This window comes from Cherax quadricarinatus, chromosome 8, assembly GCF_038502225.1.
Source record: "Cherax quadricarinatus isolate ZL_2023a chromosome 8, ASM3850222v1, whole genome shotgun sequence".
NCBI classification, from domain to species: Eukaryota; Metazoa; Arthropoda; class Malacostraca; order Decapoda; family Parastacidae; genus Cherax; species Cherax quadricarinatus.
The window spans coordinates 26,694,056-26,716,873 of NC_091299.1; the positions used below are offsets into that span (position 1 = coordinate 26,694,056).

Sequence of the window (22,818 nt, forward strand, 5' to 3'; positions counted from 1 at the left end):
GAGCACTCCTCCCACCACTAGTGAACACTCTCCTCCCACTACTAGTGAACACTCTCCTCTCACCACTAGTGAACACTCTCCCCTCACCACTAGTGAACACTCTCCTCTCACCACTAGTGAACACTCTCCTCTCACCACTAGTGAACACTCTCCTCCCACTACTAGTGAACACTCTCCTCTCACCACTAGTGAACACTCTCCTCTCACCACTAGTGAACACTCTCCTCTCACCACTAGTGAGCACTCCTCCTACCACTAGTGAACACTCTCCTCTCACCACTAGTGAACACTCCTCCTACCACTAGTGAACACTTTCCTCTCACCACTAGTGAGCACTTCTACCACTAGTGAACACTCTCCTCCCACCACTAGTGAACACTCACCACTAGTGAACACTCTCCTCCCACCACTAATGAACACTCCTCCCACCACTAGAGATCACTCTCCTCCTACCACTAGTGATCACTTCTCCCACCACTAGTGAACACTCCTCCCACTACTAGTGAACACTCTCCTCTCACCACTAGTGAACACTCTTCTCTCACCACTAGTGAGCACTCGTCCCACCACTAGTGAACGCTCTCCTCTCACCACTAGTGAACACTTTCCTCTCACCACTAGTGAACACTCTCCTCTCACCACTAGTGATCACTCCTCCCACCACTAGAGATCACTCTCCTCCAACCACTGGTGAACACTCCTCCCACCACTAGTGAACACTCTCCTCCCACTACTAGTAAACACTCTCCTCTCACCACTAGTGAACACTCTCCTCTCACCACTGGTGAGCACTCTTTCCCCACTAGTGAACGCTCTCCTCTCACCACTAGTGAACACTCTCCTCCCACTACTAGTGAACACTCTCCTCTCACCACTAGTGAACACTCTCCCCTCACCACTAGTGAACACTCTCCTCTCACCACTAGTGAACACTCTCCTCTCACCACTAGTGAGCACTCCTCCCACCACTAGTGAACACTCTCCTCCCACTACTAGTGAACACTCTCCTCTCACCACTAGTGAACACTCTCCCCTCACCACTAGTGAACACTCTCCTCTCACCACTAGTGAACACTCTCCTCTCACCACTAGTGAACACTCTCCTCCCACCACTAGTGAACACTCTCCTCCCACTACTAGTGAACACTCTCCTCTCACCACTAGTGAACACTCTCCTCTCACCACTAGTGAACACTCTCCTCTCACCACTAGTGAGCACTCCTCCTACCACTAGTGAACACTCTCCTCTCACCACTAGTGAACACTCCTCCTACCACTAGTGAACACTTTCCTCTCACCACTAGTGAGCACTCCTACCACTAGTGAACACTCTCCTCCCACCACTAGTGAACACTTTCCTCTCACCACTAGTGATCACTCCTACCACTAGTGAACACTCTCCTCCCACTACTAGTGAACACTCTCCTCCCACCACTAGTGAACACTTTCCTCTCACCACTAGTGAGCACTCCTACCACTAGTAAACACTCTCCTCTCACCAGTAGTGAACACTCTCCTCTCACCACTAGTGAACACTCTCCTCCCACCACTAGTGAACACTTCCTCTCACCACTAGTGATCACTCTCCTCCCACCACTAGTGAACACTCCTACCACTAGTGAACACTCTCCTCCCACTACTAGTGAACACTCTCCTCTCACCACTAGTGAGCACTCCTCCCACCACTAGTAAACACTCTCCTCCCACTACTAGTGAACACTCTCCTCTCACCACTAGTGAGCACTCCTACCACTAGTGAACACTCTCCTCCCACTACTAGTGAACACTCTCCTCTCACCACTAGTGAGCACTCCTCCCACCACTAGTAAACACTCTCCTCCCACCACTAGTGAACACTTCCTCTCACCACTAGTGAAGAGGTACCTAAAGTCGGTACCTGACCAGCCGGGCTGTGGCTCGTACGTTGGATTGCGTGCAGCCAGCAGTAGCAGCCTGGTTGATCAGGCTCTGATCCACCAGGAGGCCTGGTCACACACCGGGCCGCGGGGGCGTTGATCCCCGGAACTCTCTCCAGGTAAACTCCAGGTAAACCAGTGAACACTCATATTACCATATTGTTCTGATTGGGAGGCGCTAAACTTGTAGGGGGTAATTCACCGTTTGCGGCGAAATAGAAGGTTATTAGGGCTAATCCAAGGAAGGAGAGAGATGCTCTAATTCCATGAATATAGAGCTCCTCCATCTAGGCACTCTCTTCCTCATGAGGGCTACAGAAAACATAATGGGTCCTGGGAATGACTGAACATTCTCTTAGCTATGCAAGTTACAACATTAATATTAAACAAGACATATTCTGTCATAAGTTATTTATTGTTACAACTTCAATTATTAGGTTTTTGCATTTCCAATCAAATCATATAATGTAGAGCCAACATTACGACAGCAGTTCCCTTCTTATTAATGATCGCTCGTTTTCTCTTTAAGAGATTAAAAAGTCTTACAATCCATTATGAATCAGCTGTTAATATAATTTTAATTTTAAAGTAAAAAAAAAAACCTTTGAAATTCTTAAAATGTTAGCTTAAAAATATTGTGGATGTTTATTTGGTGCTGAGGGAAGTGTTATGATGATTAATACAGAAAGTTCCTTGATCTTAGGTTGAGAGGAACCATCTTTCGTAACTATGTCTAGTCTTTTAGATAAATAGTTCAGATAAGCGACAAGTTGACAAATTAGACACATGTGCAACACTCGGGTATCTTTATTGTGGAAATGTTTCACCATACATTGGCTTCATCAGTCCAAGTGTTGCATGTGTCTAATTTGTCAACATGTCTAGTCATACACAACCCTAGCCATGGAAATGAGAAATGTCCCCTCTGGTTAACAGCACTGGTGGCAGCAGTGATGGTGGGTCCCAGAATTGGTCGCTACGACGATGGGGAAGATCCCTTACCCATGGGCTCCGCCACCAACGCCCTCTTAGGGATGTTCATGCTGTGGTGGGGATGGCTGGGCTTCAACTGTGGCAGGTAAGACAACTTTGTGAGCATGAAGACAAAAAGGACTGATTCTTGTGACTGTCAGTCGAGTACAGATTAAAACTGAAAATATGATCTTAGTGACTGTAGTCGATAGACTTTAATCCCCCATTAATAACCAACCATCCTTCACAACTAAACTATTCTTGCATAATAAATATCATATTTCAATATAACTGACAAACAAATTGTTAACTCATCCCCGTAGAACTGTGTAGTTAAAAAATTTAAAAAAAAATTATAGATATTTCTATTATTTCTTAAGATTAGAATATTCAAGATATCAGTCAGTCTTTCATAACTCTACGATCCCTCTTCTCCGTAACCTGCTGTTTTGGTACGTCGAGTTCAGCACCTTTGGCATAACTGGGGACAAGTGGAAGTACGCTGCACGCACGGCCGTAGTCACTATCCAGTCAAGTATCGGCGGTGGTCTGGCCGGAATGAGCCTCACCTGGTACAAGAACCACAGACTCGAGGTCGCTGATGTAGTCAACAGCATCCTAGGAGCACTAGTCTCCATCACAGGTCGGTCCTGGAACTGTACAGTGGGTCCTGGAGTGGTGCAAAGGGTTTTGAGATGGTACAATAGGATCTTGTATGCTAGAGAAGGTCTTTAGCACGGTGAATCCCTACCACGGTAGGTCCTCAGCAGTGATTCTAATTGTAATCATGGGGGAGCGCTAAACCCGTAGGATTATACAGCTCCTGAGCAGTGAGAATGTCCATGTATGTCTCATATGAGTCTCTCCCCACAGCTGGTTGTGCACTCTTCACCACCTGGGAAGCTCTCTTCGTCGGTATAGTTGGGGGTCTTACCGCTGTGCTGGCCATGCCATTCTTCGATAAGCTGCATATTGATGACCCCGTCGGAGCCACCTCTGTCCACGGTATCAGTCTGTCTATCTATTACGATAGACCTTAGAATTTGTAATATATTTGGCCTGAGTATAGGAGATCCTAAGTATCGAATATACTCATGGAAAATCGTAATAAGGATTTATATGATGGGATGATGGAAAGACTGCATTAAAATTTGCTTTTAATATAACGTAATTTAAGTAATATTCTGTAAGGTATTTTAAGATGGTACCTTTACTTATAATATAGAAATAACACGTGACAGACTTATAACTTATATACCGCTTACAATTACCTCCATCCTAACTGAATGGGTGTTTACATATGAAATTGATAAAGTTGCATGGTCTCTCTAACCAGAGACGATCCAAGCTTAATAATTGAAATCTCACCAACATGGCAAGATTTATTGCAGCCTAACACACTACCTAATCTCGCCACTGATTACATAATAGAAGGGCGACAATAACAAACATTACCCTCCCCCCCCCCCCTTCTAGTCTAAATGATAACCTTAGTGTGAACCACTCGATACATATCCTGGTACAAACAACGTGCAACATATAAAAAAAAAATACTGCCACCTGCCACCACAATGCTAGATCCATCCCTCAGCCAGAGACCAGTGTTTGTGTATATTTCGCCTGCTCTTGCGAATTCCTTGCATTGTTAATATCTCTAGTAAGGCTGATGCATGCAGGGGATGAGATGAAAAGCTGTAAGCCTTCTCCCTGAAAGCTGGCTGCCTTGGATCAAAGTCTAGCGCAAGCTGGACTCCAAGGTATTGGTCCAGTGTGGGTAGATTGGTAAAGCATTGCATATCTTGTTCCAAGGTTCGTAGGTTCGAGTGTCCTTCAACCAGAGATCAGTGTTTATATATATATATATATATATATATATATATATATATATATATATATATATATATATATATATATATATATATATATATATATATACACACACACACATAACACATCGGCCATTTCCCACTCAGGCAGGGTAACCCAGTTTAGACGTCCCTCCAAACTGCCAATATCCCAAACACCTCCTTTACAGTGCAGGCATTGTACTTCTCATTTCCAGGACTCAAGTCCGGTTAACCAATTTTCCTGAATCCCTTCACAAAATATTACCCTGCACACACTCTGACAGCTTGTCAGGTCCCAAATACCATTTGTTGAGAATTTGGCCTTACCAGCTAAGATATAATTATATAATGAACACTTAGCTGATAAATGACAGCAAATCGTCTACACAGCCGTCCCTGCAGACGAGGTCTAGATGCTGTCGAAACCATCACAACAGTGGGCTGTCAAGAGATAGAATTTGTAAGTATTTTACCCCTAGGGGGTGTTATGTCAGCATATTTCATTCGATGATGGCTGACATACTTACTTGTTTGGACTCAAAAGTCCACACCTTACTGCCGATTATAGGTTGATTACAAACTCCTTGTGACTCAAGAATTGCGCAATCCCCCGATCTACAAGAAATTCGTAACATACCTTGCTCTTTGTAACGTGAGCTATGGTGTTCTCAACACCTTCGACAGATATCGGTGACTTGATAGAAGCTGAAGTGTCCTTGGATGTCCACGTCTTCCATTGTCTAGGAAACGCACACTGGTACACTATGTTCTACAAGATTCGTCCTTATTGTTCACAATGTATCACAAGAGAAGCTGATCACACTTCTCTGAAGTGTTTGTGTTAGAGACACTTTGCTCACACTAACGCACAGATCAGTGTTCTTTGTTGGTTATCCTGGCGTCAGTGTTACTCGTAGTAGAGTCAAAGTTAGTCTGCCCGACGCCACAGCGCTCCATGCAGTCACTGGCCCCAGCACAAAAAAAAAACGCTGAACCAGTACCTTGCATCCTTGTCACCTCCTCGATGAAGCAAAGCAGAATGTTTGTTTCTTGCTGTCTTAGGCAGAGACAACAATGTACACTTATCTTTACTATGGTAATAAAGTGGGAGCAGGATTTTCCTTAATTGTCCTGCTAAGTAAGAGATGTACTGTCTCTTATAAAAATACACGTTGCAACACCGCTGCAAGGAGCAGAGGTCATTTGACCACGCATACGACATCTGTGATCAATTACTCACTCTAGCAGTAAACAAGACGCTCGCCCCTTCTAGTGGCCCCTCAGGGCTGAGAAGGGGGCTGAAGGGGGCTGAAGGTGGCTGATACCCCCCTCCTGGAGAAAATTTCTCCACACTGGGGGGCGGCGGAGGTTCGCTGCAGGTGAACTATTCATCACTTAACATTAATTTGATTTTCTCACTCGCCACCACTGCTGCTTGTCTTTTCTGAACAGCTTTAGTCTGTGTGGTTTCTGGAGAATCACTAATTTTGTTTTCAACACTGTGTAATTCTAACGGCACTAGTTTATTTATTGTCCGTTTATTCACTACACCTTTGCTCAAAACATCAACTGTCCTGATGATTCCATTTGCATCAGGATATATGGTCACAATTTTTCCAAGTGGCCATTGGGACCTCGGACCATCATTGTCGATAATCACTATGTCACCAGGTCTTAAGGACTTATGATTTTCAGGAACACCAGCTCCATAGAAGTGTTCTCTCAATGAGGTGAGATAGTCTTCTCGCCAAATTTTCTCCCAACGTTCAATCACTTTATTAAGGTGTTTGAATTTACGTCTGAGTTGCTCAGGTTCGAAATAAGTAGGATCCTCTATGATTTCTTTATCATTCATGGGAGGAACAGGTTCGAGCCTTCTGCCATGGAGTAAATGAGATGGACTTAACACTTCTAAATTGTCCAGATCATCGGTAACATAAGTTAGAGGTCTGTTGTTGACTCTATTTTCTATTTCAGTCACAACGGTACGGAATTCTTCTAAGTCTATTCTCTGACGATGAAGAGTCTTCCTTAAACAACGTTTTACAATGCCGATCATTCTTTCATAAAATCCGCCGTGCCATGGAGATTTAGGAGGAATGTATCTCCAACGACATCTGCGTTGATTCAGCATCTGTTGTACTTCTGGTTGATCAAAGATCTTGCTTATATAAGCAGCACCAGCAACAAAGTTCGTTGCATTATCTGAAATCATCAGTCTGGGACATGCCCTTCTGGCTGCAAACCTTCTGAATAATTTGATAAAGGTTTCAGCAGACATGTCAGTGGCTACTTCTAGATGTACTGCTCTAGTTGTAGCACAAGTGAACAAACAGATGTACACCTTGATGGGAACTTTGTCAACTGTTTTGGTTAAAATTATTGGTCCAGTGTAATCTACACCTGTCACCTCAAATGGAGTGATATGACAAACTCTTTCAGAGGGATATGGAGGTGGACCTGGATACTGACATACTCGCATATCGTAGTGACGACAAGTAATACAGTCCTTTATTTGTTTTTTCACACTTTGTCGACCTTGAGGTATCCAGTAGGATTGTCGTATATGACAAAGTGTGTCAGCTACCCCACCATGTAACACGTTACTGTGGGCGTTTTGCACAATCAGTTTTGTTAGCCAATGATTCTTGGGGATCAATATTGGATGTATGGCTTCTTTAGGTAGTGAAGAATTATGAATTCTTCCTCGACATCTCATAATCTTTTCTGAGTCGAGATAAAGTCCTAAAGAATTAATCATGACAGGTTTCTTTGGGGATTTATCTTGTGTTTCTAGAAATTTATATTCTGTAGAGAAAACGTCTTTCTGTATTAGTTTCACCCAGTATTTAATGGGTTCAAGATATTCATAATCAGGTTTAATTCCTTTAATGAATTTAAAGACAAGAGCTGTAACTCTTAAGAGTTTACCCAAAGATGAGTATTTAGATCCATCATTGACTATTTCTGTTGTGTCTGCAGTAGTATTTACACAACTTATTTCTGCTGTGTTCAAGCAGACTGTTTCTTCTGGCATAATGTGAGCTTTTTGCTGAGGCCAGTTATTTTCATTAGAGAGCCAGTTCGGTCCGTGGAGCCATAATTTATTATCCACAAATTTCTTGAGTGGGACACCACGTGACAACATGTCAGCTGGATTCTCTTGGGTAGAGACGTGAAGAAAGAGATAATCTCTCTGCATCTCTTTTATTTCTGCTACTCTGTTCTGTACATAGACCAACTTACTCTTATTATTTCTTAACCACTGGAGAACTGCCTCATTATCACTCCAGATCACGGTTTTCTCAATAGTGAGATGATCAAGTACTTTGTTGAGATAGACAGCTAACTTTGTACCTACATAGAGTGCTGTCAGTTCCAATTGTGGTACTGTTCTGACCTTCAAGGGTGCTACCCTGGCCTTTGAAGTAATTAGTGTACTTCCTTCAGCATTACTCATGTAAGCTACAGCGCCATAACCTCTGGATGACGCATCACAGAACACATGTAATGTGTACTTGTTTCCCTCTTGACCTATTTGTCTGGGAAATTTAATTTGATGAAGTTGTTTAAACTCCTTGGATATTTCATCCCATGCTTGACTCATTTCTAGAGGCAAGTTCTCATCCCATCCAATTTTGAGTTTCCATGCATCTTGCATAAGCATTTTACCCTTTATGGTAATTGGTGAGACGAGTCCTAGAGGATCAAAACATTGTGATACCTCTGACAGTAAACTACGTTTAGTGAGTGTACTGCATGATTTATTGTTTATCCTTTTGAGACTCAAAGTATCTTCCTGTGTGTTCCAATTAAGTCCCAGCATATTGTTGCAATCAGGAATTTCAGTTTCAGGGAAATCTTCTTTGATAAGTTCCCTTAATTGCTTTGAATTTGTATTCCACATCCTTAGAGGCATATTTGCTTCTTTCATCTCCTTGTTAGCTTCTCTGTATAAGGATTTCAAATCCTCCTCTTTATTCACAGTACCTTGAAGATTGTCCACATAGAAACTTTTCTTTAAGACTTCTTTGAAGGGACTTTCAGATTTCTTCAAATGTGTATTTAGAGTAGCTTCTAGTAAGAATGGAGAGGATGTTGCACCAAATAATACTGATTTGAAACGATAAGTTTTCACAGGACTTTGAGGATCATGTGGATTTTCAGGCCACAAGAATCGAGTATAATCTCTATCTATTTCTTGTAGTCCTACTCTTAAGAAAGCTTTGGAAATATCAGCCGTGTAGGCATATGGGTTTGTGCGAAATTTCATAAGCACGTCTCCAAGCTTCTCAGTTAGTGAGGGTCCGGTCATCAGACAGTCATTAAGACTTGCTACATCTTTATTTGCACGTGCGCTGCAATTATATACAACACGTAGTGGAGTGGTTTCAGAATCTTTTCTGACTCCATGGTGCGGGAGATAATGAGCGTTTGTCTTCAACTTATCTTCGACTATTTCCTCAATGAATTTATTGTCCAACTGTTCTTGTATGATATTATCATAGACAGTCAGTAGCTCTGGATTCTTCCTGAGCTCATGTATTTGTGCTTTCATCTGTCCGAAAGCCATGCGATAATTGCTAGGTAGATGTGGTGGATTTAATTTCCATGGTAACCTAACCCAATACTGTCCATCTTTATATTTGACAGTGTCCAAATATTGGTTATAAGTCTGAGACTCTTGTGGGCTTGGTTTATTTACATCAATACCTATCGCATCTAAATCCCACAACTTATCAACTGGTTCATTCATTTCTTCCAGTAATGATAATTTTTGCTGTGGTACATGATCAGCGGTTATTCTCGTAACTAGTACATTTTCCACTGAATTAATATCAGCTTTCCCACTTTGAGAGGGAATGGGACCACATATCATGTGGCCTCCTGCTGTTTTCAGCAAGTGAACATCATGTTTACTTACTATATTTTGCACAAAACAGTGATAATAATCACTTCCAATGATTAAATCAATTGGACTAATTGTGTCCGTCTGTATGTCAGGACAGGCTAACTTGACCTTAGCTGCTTTCAGTGCTGCAACTGTTTCTTTTAATCCCTGGATCTGCACAGACTTAGGCAAATCATCTACTACCACAGCTTCTACTGTCTTTTTCCTGTTTCCTAGACAAACAGTGATTTTGGCTAGGTCATATGTCTGTTTACCAGAATTATGGAAAAAACCAGCTATATCTAACTGTATTTTGGCATAGGGTTGTTTATTCAGTTTCTGCAACACTGTTCTTCTTATGAAGGACCTTTGTGAGCCTTGATCAAATAGTGTTAGCACATTGGTTTTGTGTAATTTATTAGATAACTCAACTCGAGCTATCGGGAGAGCAGTTGCTTTAAACTTATCTCTCACATTTAATGCTGTTGCTTGTTGACTTCCTGATTCTGTGGAAGTCTGCTGCTGTTCAGCAAAAGTATTTGGGCATAATGCTGTATGATGCATACCCTTGCATTTAAAACACTTCTTCAGTGAGCATTTTCCTCCCTTGTGTTCACCTAAACACTTGATGCATCTTTTCAGCTGATGAACACGTTGTTTACGTGCCTCCATTGATGTGTATTGACTACAATACTGTGCCCAATGTGTTCCATCACAAAGTACACATTTTGGAGTACGTTTATGTGTGACAGTTTGTTTACTGTCTGTTGTATTCACAGCTTGATAAATGCCTATATGGGATTTCCCATTATGTGGTTTAGTGGGAGTAGGTATACTCTTTTTATACTGAGTTGAAGGTTTATTATCCACGGGATTTGTGGATTTTTCATCTTGTCTCGTTGCTTGCATGCATGAAACTATTGTTTGTAAACCATTGCTAATTTCCTCACAAGTGAAATAGCGTTTATTGAACATAATATTTAATCGTTCAATAGTTTGTGGTGACAGCTTATCCTGTACAATACCACTGATAAACCAATCACATTGTCTTAGGTCATATTTAGCATCTCGAGATCTGAGACTATTGTCTAATGTGATTCTAAATGCCTGTAAGTCTGAAAAACAATGTTTGGGTGGCTTCAAGCTTGATATTAAGACTGCATGTCTAACTCTAGCCTTGTCAGCATCAAAGTAATTGTCTGCTAAGACACGTAAGGCTATTTGATAATTGCCTTTGACCACCGGAAATGACTTAATCAGTTCATAGGGTTCTCCCTTCACAAGACATTTAAGGTAATTGAACTTAGCAATCTCATCTATGTCAGTTCGTGAATTTACTATGGATTGAAAACCACTAATGAATTCTTCATAATTATGACCTTGGAAAATAGGTAATGACAATGTAGGTAAGCTTGGTAATGGGACACTTGTTGTTGTTACAGGTGTAACAGGTGTTTGACCATTAGTTACAGGTCTCTGTGACAGAGTTTTACGGCAGATAGCCTGTACTCCTGTCCACCTTAATTGTTGATCACTAAAGGTATCCAAAACATTTTTAATTTCATCATCAGATGGATCTGATTCAAGAAATTTATTTTCATAATGTGTATAGTCTGAATTAATTATTTCCAGACGTTGTGTAAATAATTCAAACTTGACCTCAAGATCATCAAAATCTATGTTTGTATCTTGAGTTAATCCTAGACAGACTGAAATTAGATTTTCTAATTGTGTAATCTTAGTCTGTAAAGACTGAAACTGAGTTTTCAAACAAGCCATTTTAATGGTATACTGAAAATTCTAGCACCACACTTAGAGTGTTTAAAAACACTGTACTGCTATAGACAGCTGAGTTTTTGTTATGCTTAAGTCAGCAATAATCGAGTCAGACACTACTGACCCACTAAGCTTAACCTCAGGGTTAATGACCATGAGGGTACAGAGTACATGTGGCTGATGTTTACGGCTTGTGTGCTGTGTCAGCCTGCCCACGATGATGAATCGTAAATAACGATATTATACACTTCATTCACTATACACTATAAATGTCACTGTATAACTGTAAATCACACGTGAATATTACTTACACATATATAAATTTCACTGTTAATATATATTTGAAAGCTTACACTTTATATATAAGTTCCTTTAATATAACAGGTAGATCTATAAGAAACAAACTTTAACACAATCTTGTCTCTTAATTTCTGTCTATAAACATTATAAACACTGTGTATATATACACTCACACAAACAACATCATTTGAGTAGTTGTTGTATTAATCAGCGATTTCGCCAGATTGGAGCAGTGGTTGCAGGGTGTGGGTGAGTCACCCAGCTCCCGTTTTCTTTGGGTGTCCGCTGGGTGAGCGCCCGTTTTCTTTTGGGTGAACGCTGGGTGAGCGCCCGTTTTCTTTTGGCTGCCCATTCTCTGTGATTGAGTCTGGAGGGACTCATTTATACTGATTTATATTGTAAAACACTAGTTTAACAGCTTTTTTCGAAGGACCTTGGCTCATAGGTTATTTGTACACTGTAGTACAACATATTTGGACCACAGTGTGGTCTTTATCCGGTTCGAGCACGACCAAAGTTCTATTGAGAATTTGGCCTTACCAGCTAAGATATAATTATATAATGAACACTTAGCTGATAAATGACAGCAAATCGTCTACACAGCCGTCCCTGCAGACGAGGTCTAGATGCTGTCGAAACCATCACAACAGTGGGCTGTCAAGAGATAGAATTTGTAAGTATTTTACCCCTAGGGGGTGTTATGTCAGCATATTTCATTCGATGATGGCTGACATACTTACTTGTTTGGACTCAAAAGTCCACACCTTACTGCCGATTATAGGTTGATTACAAACTCCTTGTGACTCAAGAATTGCGCAATCCCCCGATCTACAAGAAATTCGTAACATACCTTGCTCTTTGTAACGTGAGCTATGGTGTTCTCAACACCTTCGACAGATATCGGTGACTTGATAGAAGCTGAAGTGTCCTTGGATGTCCACGTCTTCCATTGTCTAGGAAACGCACACTGGTACACTATGTTCTACAAGATTCGTCCTTATTGTTCACAATGTATCACAAGAGAAGCTGATCACACTTCTCTGAAGTGTTTGTGTTAGAGACACTTTGCTCACACTAACGCACAGATCAGTGTTCTTTGTTGGTTATCCTGGCGTCAGTGTTACTCGTAGTAGAGTCAAAGTTAGTCTGCCCGACGCCACAGCGCTCCATGCAGTCACTGGCCCCAGCACAAAAAAAAAACGCTGAACCAGTACCTTGCATCCTTGTCACCTCCTCGATGAAGCAAAGCAGAATGTTTGTTTCTTGCTGTCTTAGGCAGAGACAACAATGTACACTTATCTTTACTATGGTAATAAAGTGGGAGCAGGATTTTCCTTAATTGTCCTGCTAAGTAAGAGATGTACTGTCTCTTATAAAAATACACGTTGCAACACCGCTGCAAGGAGCAGAGGTCATTTGACCACGCATACGACATCTGTGATCAATTACTCACTCTAGCAGTAAACAAGACGCTCGCCCCTTCTAGTGGCCCCTCAGGGCTGAGAAGGGGGCTGAAGGGGCTGAAGGGGGCTGATACCCCCCTCCTGGAGAAAATTTCTCCACACCATTCGTTTCCTTTCACTCCTATCTAACACGCTCACGCACGCTTGCTGGAAATCCAAGCTCCTCGCCTACAAAACCTCCTTTACCCTCTCCCTCCAACCTTTTCGAGGATGACCCCTACCCCGCCTTCCTTCCCCTACAGATTTATACTCTCTCCAAGTCATTCTACTTTGTTTCATTATTTCTAAATGACCAAACCACCTCAACAACCCCTCTTCAACCCTCTGACTAATACTTTTAGTAACTCCACACCTCCTCCTAATTTCTTCACTCCGAATTCTCTGCATAATATTTACACCACACATTGCCCTTAGACAGGACATCTCCACTGCCTCCAACTGCCTCCTCGCTGCAGCATTTACAACCCAAGCTTCACGCCCATATAAGAGTGTTGGTATCACTACTTTCGTACAATCCCTTCTTTGCTTCCATGGATAACGTTTTTTGTCTCCACATATACCTCAATGCACTCCTCACCTTTTTTCCTTCATCACTTCTATGGTTAACCTCATCCTTCATAAACCCAACCGCTGACACGTCAACTCCCAAATATCTGAAAACATTCACTTCTTCCATACTCCCTCCCTGCAATGTGATATCGAATTTTTCTTTATCTAAATCATTTGATACCCTCATCACTTTACTCTTATCTATGTTCACTTTCAACTTTCTACCTTTACACACACACACTCACACTCGTTTACTAACCTTTGTAACTTTTCTTTAGAATCTCTCAAAAGAACAGTATCATCAGCAAAACATAACTGTTATAACTCCCATTTTGCATTTGTTTCCCCATAATTTAATCACCCCCCCTCTCCCCACCACCTTAGCATTTACTTCTTTTAAAACCCCATCTATAAATATATTAAACAACCTTGGTGACATTGCACATCTTTGTCTAAGACCTACTTTTACCAGGAAGTAATCACCCTCTTTCCTACACATCCTAACCTGAGCCTCACTATCCTCATAAAAATTCTTTACAACATTTAGTAACTTACTACCTATTCTATACACTTGCAACATCTGCCACATTGCTCTCCTATCCACTTTATCATATGCCTTTTCTAAATCCATATATGCAATGAAAACCTCCCTACCTTTATCTAAATGCTGTTCACATATATGCTTCAATGTAAACACTTGATCTACACATCCCCTACCCACTCTAAAACCTCGTTGCTCATCCGCGATCCTACTCTCTGCCTTCCCTCTAATTCTTTCAATAATAACCCTACCATACACTTTACCTGGTGTACTCAGTAAACTTTTTCCCCATTCATTTTTACAATCTCTTTTGTCCCCCTTCCCTTTATATAAAGGAACTACATATACATGCTCTCTGGCAATCCCTAGGTACCTTCCCCTCTTTCATACATTTATTAAACAAAAACATCAACCACTCCAACACCCCCTGCTTTTAACATTTCTGTCATGATTCCGTCAGTTCCAGCTGCTTTACCCCCTTTCATTCTACGTAATGGTTCACGCACCTCCCCCACACTCACGTCCTGCTCTTCTTCACTTCACCTGGCCAGTGCATGAAATTAGTGCCTCCCTTTCTTCATTGACATTTAAAAGTTCCTCAAAATATTCCGACCATCTACCCAGTACTTCCAGCTCCCCATCTACTAACTCCCCTATTATGTTTTTAACTGACAAGCCATGCGTTCTCTAGGCTTTCTTGCTTATCTCACTCCAATTTTTTTTCTTATTTTCAGCAAAATTTTTTGACAATGCATCTCCCACTCTATCATTTGCTCTCCTTCGGCACTCTCTCACCACTCTCTTCACCTTTCTTTTATTCTCCATGTACTCTGCCCTTCTTATATCACTTGTGCTTTGTAAAAACCTTTCATAGCTAACTTTTACTCTTTTATCACACCCTTTATGGCATCATTCCACCAGTCACTCCTCTCTCCTCCTGCACCCACCCTCCTATAGCCACAAACTTCTGCCCCACATTCTAATACTGCATTTTTAAAACTATCCCAACCCTCTTCAACTTCTCCCCCCCCCCCCCACTACTCATACTTTCATTAGCCCACTTTTCTGCCAATAGTTGCTTATATCTCACCCTAACTTTCTCCTCCCTTAGTTTATACACTTTCACTTCTCTCTTACTATTGTCATTTTCCTTTTGTCCCATCTACCTCTAACTATAGCTACAACTATATAATGATCCAATATATCAGTTGCCCCTCTATAAACGTTTACATCCTGAAGCCTACCCATCAACCTTTTATCCACCAATACATAATCTAAGACACTACTTTCATTACATGCTGTATCATACCCTGTATATTTATTTATCCTCTTTTTCATAAAATATGTATTACTTATTACCAAACCTCTTTCTATACTTAGTTCAATTAAAGGCTCTCCATTTTCATTACCCCTGGCACCCCAAATTTACCTACTACTCCCTCTACAACATTTTTACTCACTTTATTATTGAGATCACCAACCACAAGTACTCCCCATGCATTCACTCAACATTTCCCAAAATCTCTCTCTCTCTCTCTCTCTCTCTTCTACGCTTCTCTCTTCCCCAGGTGCATAAACACTTACTATAGCCAACTTTTCACATCCATCCCTTATTTTACTCAACATAATCCTTGAATTGATGCATTATATTCCCTCTTTTCCTACCATAACTTATCCTTCAACATTATTGCTACTCCGTCTTTATGTGTGTGTGTGTGTGTGCGTGTGCGCGCGCGCGCGTGTGTGTGTGTGTATGTGGTGCCGAATAGGTAAAATTGGTCATTTAGCAAGAACTCATTTAAAATTAAGTACTTTCTAAAATTTTCTCTTATACGTTTAAAGATATCTTTTTTTTTCATTTAAGTTTATGTAAAATTTAATAATTTTGTACCAAAAGAACCTTAGAAAACTTAACCTTATTATAACAAGCGCAATTTAATTTAGCCTAATCCAGCTAAATATATTTTAAATAAGTTTACACTAATTTAATAATAAACAGCACAATTAAATATATTTTTTTCGTTAGGTTGAAAATTATTTTTGCGAAACTACTGCATGCATAAATTTTCGCTTGCCTTATTCGGCAAGAGGAGCATTGCTATTTAAGTCAAAATCGCAAGTTTTATCTATTCGGCACGGCATTAATATATATATATATATATATATATATATATATATATATATATATATATATATATATATATATATATATATATATAAATATATATATATATATATATATATATATATATATATATATATATATATATATATATATATATATATATATATATATATATATATGTCGTGCCGAATATGTAAAACTGGTCAATTAGCAAGAACTCATTTAAAATTAAGACTTTTCTAAAAAAAATTCTTATACGTTTAAAGATATATTTTTTTTCATTAATGTTAATGTAAAAAAATTTAACTTTGCTCCAAAAGAATCTTAGAAAACTTACCTAACCTTATTATAACAAGAACAATTTATTTTAGCCTAACCCAACTAAATATATTTTAGATTTGTCTATAATAATTTAATACTCAACAAACACAATGCAATATATTTTTTTTTCGTTAGGTTCAGAATGATTTTGGCGAAATTATTGCATACACAAATTTTCGCTTGTCCTATATGGCAAGATGAGCGTTGCTATTTAAGCCAAGATCGCAAGTTCTGCCTATTCGGCACGACATACATATACATGTATATATATATATATATATATATATATATATATATATATATATATATATATATATATATATATATATATATATATATATATATATATATAAACATTGTCTCTACGTACACAGCAGGACTCGAACCTGCTAACTCTGTATCAGAGTGCTCTGATACAGAGTTGACAGGTTTGAGTCCTGCTGTGGATGTAGAGACAATGTTCGTAAATAATTTGGCCTTTTTGCGAATTGTTAAGTGTATATATATATATATATATATATATATATATATATATATATATATATATATATATATATATATATATATATATATATATATATATATATATATATATATATATATATATATATATATATGCAATAAGATCACAGTGAACAGGTGATTTCAAAATATGCAAAACAACCACTCTGAAAGAATAGAGAAATTCCAAGCGCTTTCGTGACTACTCACATTATCAAGGAACTATGAAAGTGAAGCATCCAAGGAAGCTATATAAGGGGTCCGGCCAGCACCTCACTATCAGATCCCACAACGGTTAAACTCGTGACGCGCGGCGAGCCAACTTGGATAGGTCCTTTGCACAACTCACCCCACAAACTATTCTACCCAAGAAAATTTAAAAATTATTTGTCCAGTGTATTGTTAAATTCTTCCCAAATTCTATTAATTATAAATGGATCTAATTTATATAAACCAAAGGAAATATTCATATTATTGTCAAAACTGCTTTTTATGAAACAAGATTCAATTATATTCCTGTCGACCATGGACTTGCTTGATACTACTTTCTCAACTTTTTGAAAATCAATTGGATGGTTAAAATCTCTTACATGAATAAATAGAGCATTGGAATCTTGTCCAGTTCTAATGCTATATTTATGTTGTTTTAATCTTAGTTCGATATTTTTACCAGTTTGACCGTAATAAACTTTATCGCAAATTTTACAAGGAATCTTATAGACACATCCATCAGCATTTTGGGGGGAATTCTTTATCAAAAGTTTTTTTACTGTGTCAAGATTTTTGAATACAACTTTAATATTAAAAGTCTTAAGAAGAGAAGGCATATCAACCAAGTTTTCATGGTAAGGGAGAACCAACATATTTTTAGTTGAATAAGGCTGGTTGCCCCTTTTTGGATTATAAAAAGTGTTTCTAGCAACTTTAAAAGATTTATCGATTACATTTCTTGGGCATTTTAAATCATTACCTATTTCATAAATTTTGGATATTTCCTCATCTATGAACTCAGGACTACAAATTCATAAAGCTCTCAAAAACATTGATGAGAAAACAGACAGTTTGACTCTATCTTGATGCGAGGAATAATAGTGGACATAGGAACAGTTATTTGTAGGTTTTCTGGAGATTTTATATTCTCTATTCTTTCAGAGTGATTGTTTTGTATATATATATATATATATATATATATATATATATATATATATATATATATATATATATATATATATATATATATGTGCGTGTGTGTGTGTGTGTGTGTGTGTGGGTGTGTGTGTGTGTGTGTGTGTGTGTGTGTGTGTGTGTGTGTGTGTGTGTGTGTGTGTGTGTGTGACTTGTTTTTGTGCCTGTGACAAGTTTTTATATTCATTTTATTTTTTAATTTTTGGATATGGTCGGGTGTTGAGTTGGGAACCTCTTAACAATTACTAAAATGACGTGCTTTTGATATCGTGATCATCAGGTTATCACACGAGGAGAGGACTCAGAATAAGCTAACTTAAATTTCTCGTGTAGTCTTTCCTTACTATTTTTTTTCTTTTGACCCTGCAGGCTTATGCGGGCTCTGGGCCATGGTGGCCATCGGACTCTTCGTTGAAGCAGACAACTTGATGGGCATAACCAAGGGCAAGGCTGGCCTTTTCCGAGGTGAGTCTCATATGGTGTTGTTGTACCATCACCAGAGTACACTCATAAGTACCAGCAATAACAACAGCAAATAATAATAACACGTTATGATAATGCTTCAAGTAGTGATGATTGTACTTGGCGGTTCTAATAATGTGATTCTTATGATAATAATGTTATGATAGTGGTGTTTATAATGGTAATGGTGTGATGATGATACGAGAGGATATATGTGTTGGTATAGGTGGAGGATTCTACTTACTGGGAGTACAGAGTCTCGCCTGCCTGTCTATCTCAGCCTGGTCTGGTGGATGCACCTTCATTCTTCTCTACGTGAGTTTTCTCCTCTTTAGTTAACTTCAAGGGTACACGCTACTGATATGTTTGCACTTCATTGTATGTATACTAGAAGGTACGTATCAGTATACAAACACCGATGGTTGCATATGGGTGTAGTTATACCGAGAGGCGTGTACCCCTGAGTATATGCACGTGTGCACAATGAGAGGTATGTATCTCTCAATGTGTATAAAATGAGAGGTGTACATCTCTGTACATTAATTAAGAGGTGTATATCTGTAGATGAATGGTTCAGAGAACCGACATGTTGATAAATTAGACACATGTGCAACTCTTGGGTATCTTTATTGAGGAAACGTTTCGCCACACAGTGGCTTCATCAGTCCATACCAAGGAGAATCTTGAAGAACAGGAGGAGAATGAGGTAATCAGTCCCTCAACCTTGAGTCAATGTGGTCAGTCCATCAATCTTGAATAGAATACGGCATATGGGCGGAGAAGGAGCTTATAAACCGTAGGCAGGAAAGGTGCAGGAGAGGTGCAGCAGAGGTAGGTGGTGTCACATTTGTTCAATGTGGAAGTAGGTCGTGCCCAAGAGTTAGGCAAGCGAAGAATTCCCAAGTATTAAGATCCCAAAACACTGCAGACACTGCAACTTCTTGGGATCTTAATACTTGGGAATTCTTCGCTTGCCTAACTCTTGGGCACGACCTACTTCCACATTGAACAAATGTGACACCACCTACCTCTGCTGCACCTCTCCTGCACCTTTCCTGCCTACGGTTTATAAGCTCCTTCTCCGCCCATATGCCGTATTCTATTCAAGATTGATGGACTGACCACATTGACTCAAGGTTGAGGGACTGATTACCTCATTCTCCTCCTGTTCTTCAAGATTCTCCTTGGTATGGACTGATGAAGCCACTGTGTGGCGAAACGTTTCCTCAATAAAGATACCCAAGAGTTGTACATGTGTCTAATTTATTATCAGGTGTATATCTCAATTTATATGTACGAAGAGGCCTACATCTCTGAATATACATAGAAAAGTGTAACTGTATGTACACTAAGGTGTATAACTATTAGGGTTATACCTGTCTTACTTTTTTTCAAATAAAAAATCTCATGTATCATAAATCGATGAACTTTCATTAAAAACAATGAAAAAGTCCTTAATTCCACTCAGTTTTCAAAATAGGTCATCCCTAAATAAAAACTATGAATCACCATATATTTACATTACTAATCATAAGTAGCAACTCAGAAAATTACTAATTGGCAGTTTATCAGTTGTCAGCATCACGTTCTGGACAGGATTCTCCGTTTGGTAATGGATGAAAATCTTGGTGCTAAAACGAGTTCTCCAAACATCGAGTATCCATTTGTATCCCAAATGGGAGCATTCACCAAATTCAACTTCAATAACAAAAACATAAAGTGGGACCAAGTAAACCAAGTCCTAACCGATATAAGCTGGGAAGATATACTAAGCAACACAGACCCAAACTTATGCCTAGAACAGATTAACTCGGTGGCACTCGATGTATGCACAAGGCTTATTCCTCTAAGAAAAAGGAGGAGTAGATGTAAAATAGAAAGAGACAGGCGCTCCCTTTACAGGCGACGGAAAAGAATAACAGAGCGGCTAAAAGAGGTCAATATATCTGAAATGCGCAGGGAGACACTGGTCAGAGAAATAGCAAGCATCGAACTTAAGCTAAAAGAATCCTTTAGGAGTCAGGAATCGCGGGAAGAACTAAAAGCCATAAATGAAATCGAAAGAAACCCAAAGTATTTCTTCTCCTATGCCAAATCAAAATCGAGAACAACGTCCAGTATTGGGCCCCTACTTAAACAAGATGGGTCCTACACAGATGACAGCAAGGAAATGAGTGAGCTACTCAAGTCCCAATATGACTCAGTTTTTAGCAAGCCGCTAACCAGACTGAGAGTCGAAGATCAAAATGAATTTTTTATGAGAGAGCCACAAAATTTGATTAACACAAGCCTATCCGATGTTATCCTGACGCCAAATGACTTCGAACAGGCGATAAATGACATGCCCATGCACTCTGCCCCAGGGCCAGACTCATGGAACTCTGTGTTCATCAAGAACTGCAAGAAGCCCCTATCACGAGCCTTTTCCATCCTATGGAGAGGGAGCATGGACACGGGGGTCGTCCCTCAGTTACTAAAAACAACAGACATAGCCCCACTCCACAAAGGGGGCAGTAAAGCAACAGCAAAGAACTACAGACCAATAGCACTAACATCCCATATCATAAAAATCTTTGAAAGGGTCCTAAGAAGCAAGATCACCACCCATCTAGAAACCCATCAGTTACACAACCCAGGGCAACATGGGTTTAGAACAGGTCGCTCCTGTCTGTCTCAACTACTGGATCACTACGACAAGGTCCTAAATGCACTAGAAGACAAAAAGAATGCAGATGTAATATATACAGACTTTGCAAAAGCCTTCGACAAGTGTGACCATGGCGTAATAGCGCACAAAATGCGCGCTAAAGGAATAACAGGAAAAGTCGATCGATGGATATATAATTTCCTCACTAACAGAACACAGAGAGTAGTCGTCAACAGAGTAAAGTCCGAGGCAGCTATGGTGAAAAGCTCTGTTCCACAAGGCACAGTACTAGCTCCCATCTTGTTCCTCATCCTCATATCCGACATAGACAAGGATGTCAGCCACAGCACCGTGTCTTCCTTTGCAGATGACACCCGAATCTGCATGACAGTGTCTTCCATTGCAGACACTGCAAGGCTCCAGGCGGACATCAACCAAATCTTTCAGTGGGCTGCAGAAAACAATATGAAGTTCAACGATGAGAAATTTCAATTACTCAGATATGGTAAACATGAGGAAATTAAATCTTCATCAGAGTACAAAACAAATTCTGGCCACAAAATAGAGCGAAACACCAACGTCAAAGACCTGGGAGTGATTATGTCGGAGGATCTCAACTTCAAGGACCATAACATTGTATCAATCGCATCTGCTAGAAAAATGACAGGATGGATAATGAGAACCTTCAAAACTAGGGAGGCCAAGCCCATGATGACACTCTTCAGGTCACTTGTTCTATCTAGGCTGGAATATTGCTGCACTCTAACAGCACCTTTCAAGGCAGGTGAAATTGCCGACCTAGAAAATGTACAGAGATCTTTCACGGCGCGCATAACGGAGATAAAACACCTCAATTACTGGGAGCGCTTGAGGTTTCTAAACCTGTATTCCCTGGAACGCAGGAGGGAGAGATACATGATTATATACACCTGGAAAATCCTAGAGGGACTAGTACCGAACTTGCACACGAAAATCACTCACTACGAAAGCAAAAGACTTGGCAGACGATGCACCATCCCCCCAATGAAAAGCAGGGGTGTCACTAGCACGTTAAGAGACCATACAATAAGTGTCAGGGGCCCGAGACTGTTCAACTGCCTCCCAGCACACATAAGGGGGATTACCAACAGACCCCTGGCAGTCTTCAAGCTGGCACTGGACAAGCACCTAAAGTCAGTTCCTGATCAGCCGGGCTGTGGCTCGTACGTTGGTTTGCGTGCAGCCAGCAGCAACAGCCTGGTTGATCAGGCGCTGATCCACCAGGAGGCCTGGTCACAGACCGGGCCGCGGGGGCGTTGACCCCCGAAACTCTCTCCAGGTAA

General features: G+C 40.1%; 1 protein-coding gene across 1 annotated transcript in view; it reads left to right on the forward strand.

Moving 5' to 3' along the window:
• The window catches only part of LOC128685445 (putative ammonium transporter 3), a 65,507-nt gene that overhangs the window by 36,581 nt on the left and 6,108 nt on the right, over positions 1-22,818 (forward strand). Inside the window, exons 4-8 of the mRNA XM_070082975.1 lie at positions 2,853-2,994; positions 3,356-3,531; positions 3,762-3,893; positions 18,757-18,852; positions 19,076-19,164. Of these exons, the coding sequence (XP_069939076.1) occupies positions 2,853-2,994; positions 3,356-3,531; positions 3,762-3,893; positions 18,757-18,852; positions 19,076-19,164 (635 nt within the window). The remainder of the gene's footprint in view (positions 1-2,852; positions 2,995-3,355; positions 3,532-3,761; positions 3,894-18,756; positions 18,853-19,075; positions 19,165-22,818) is intronic.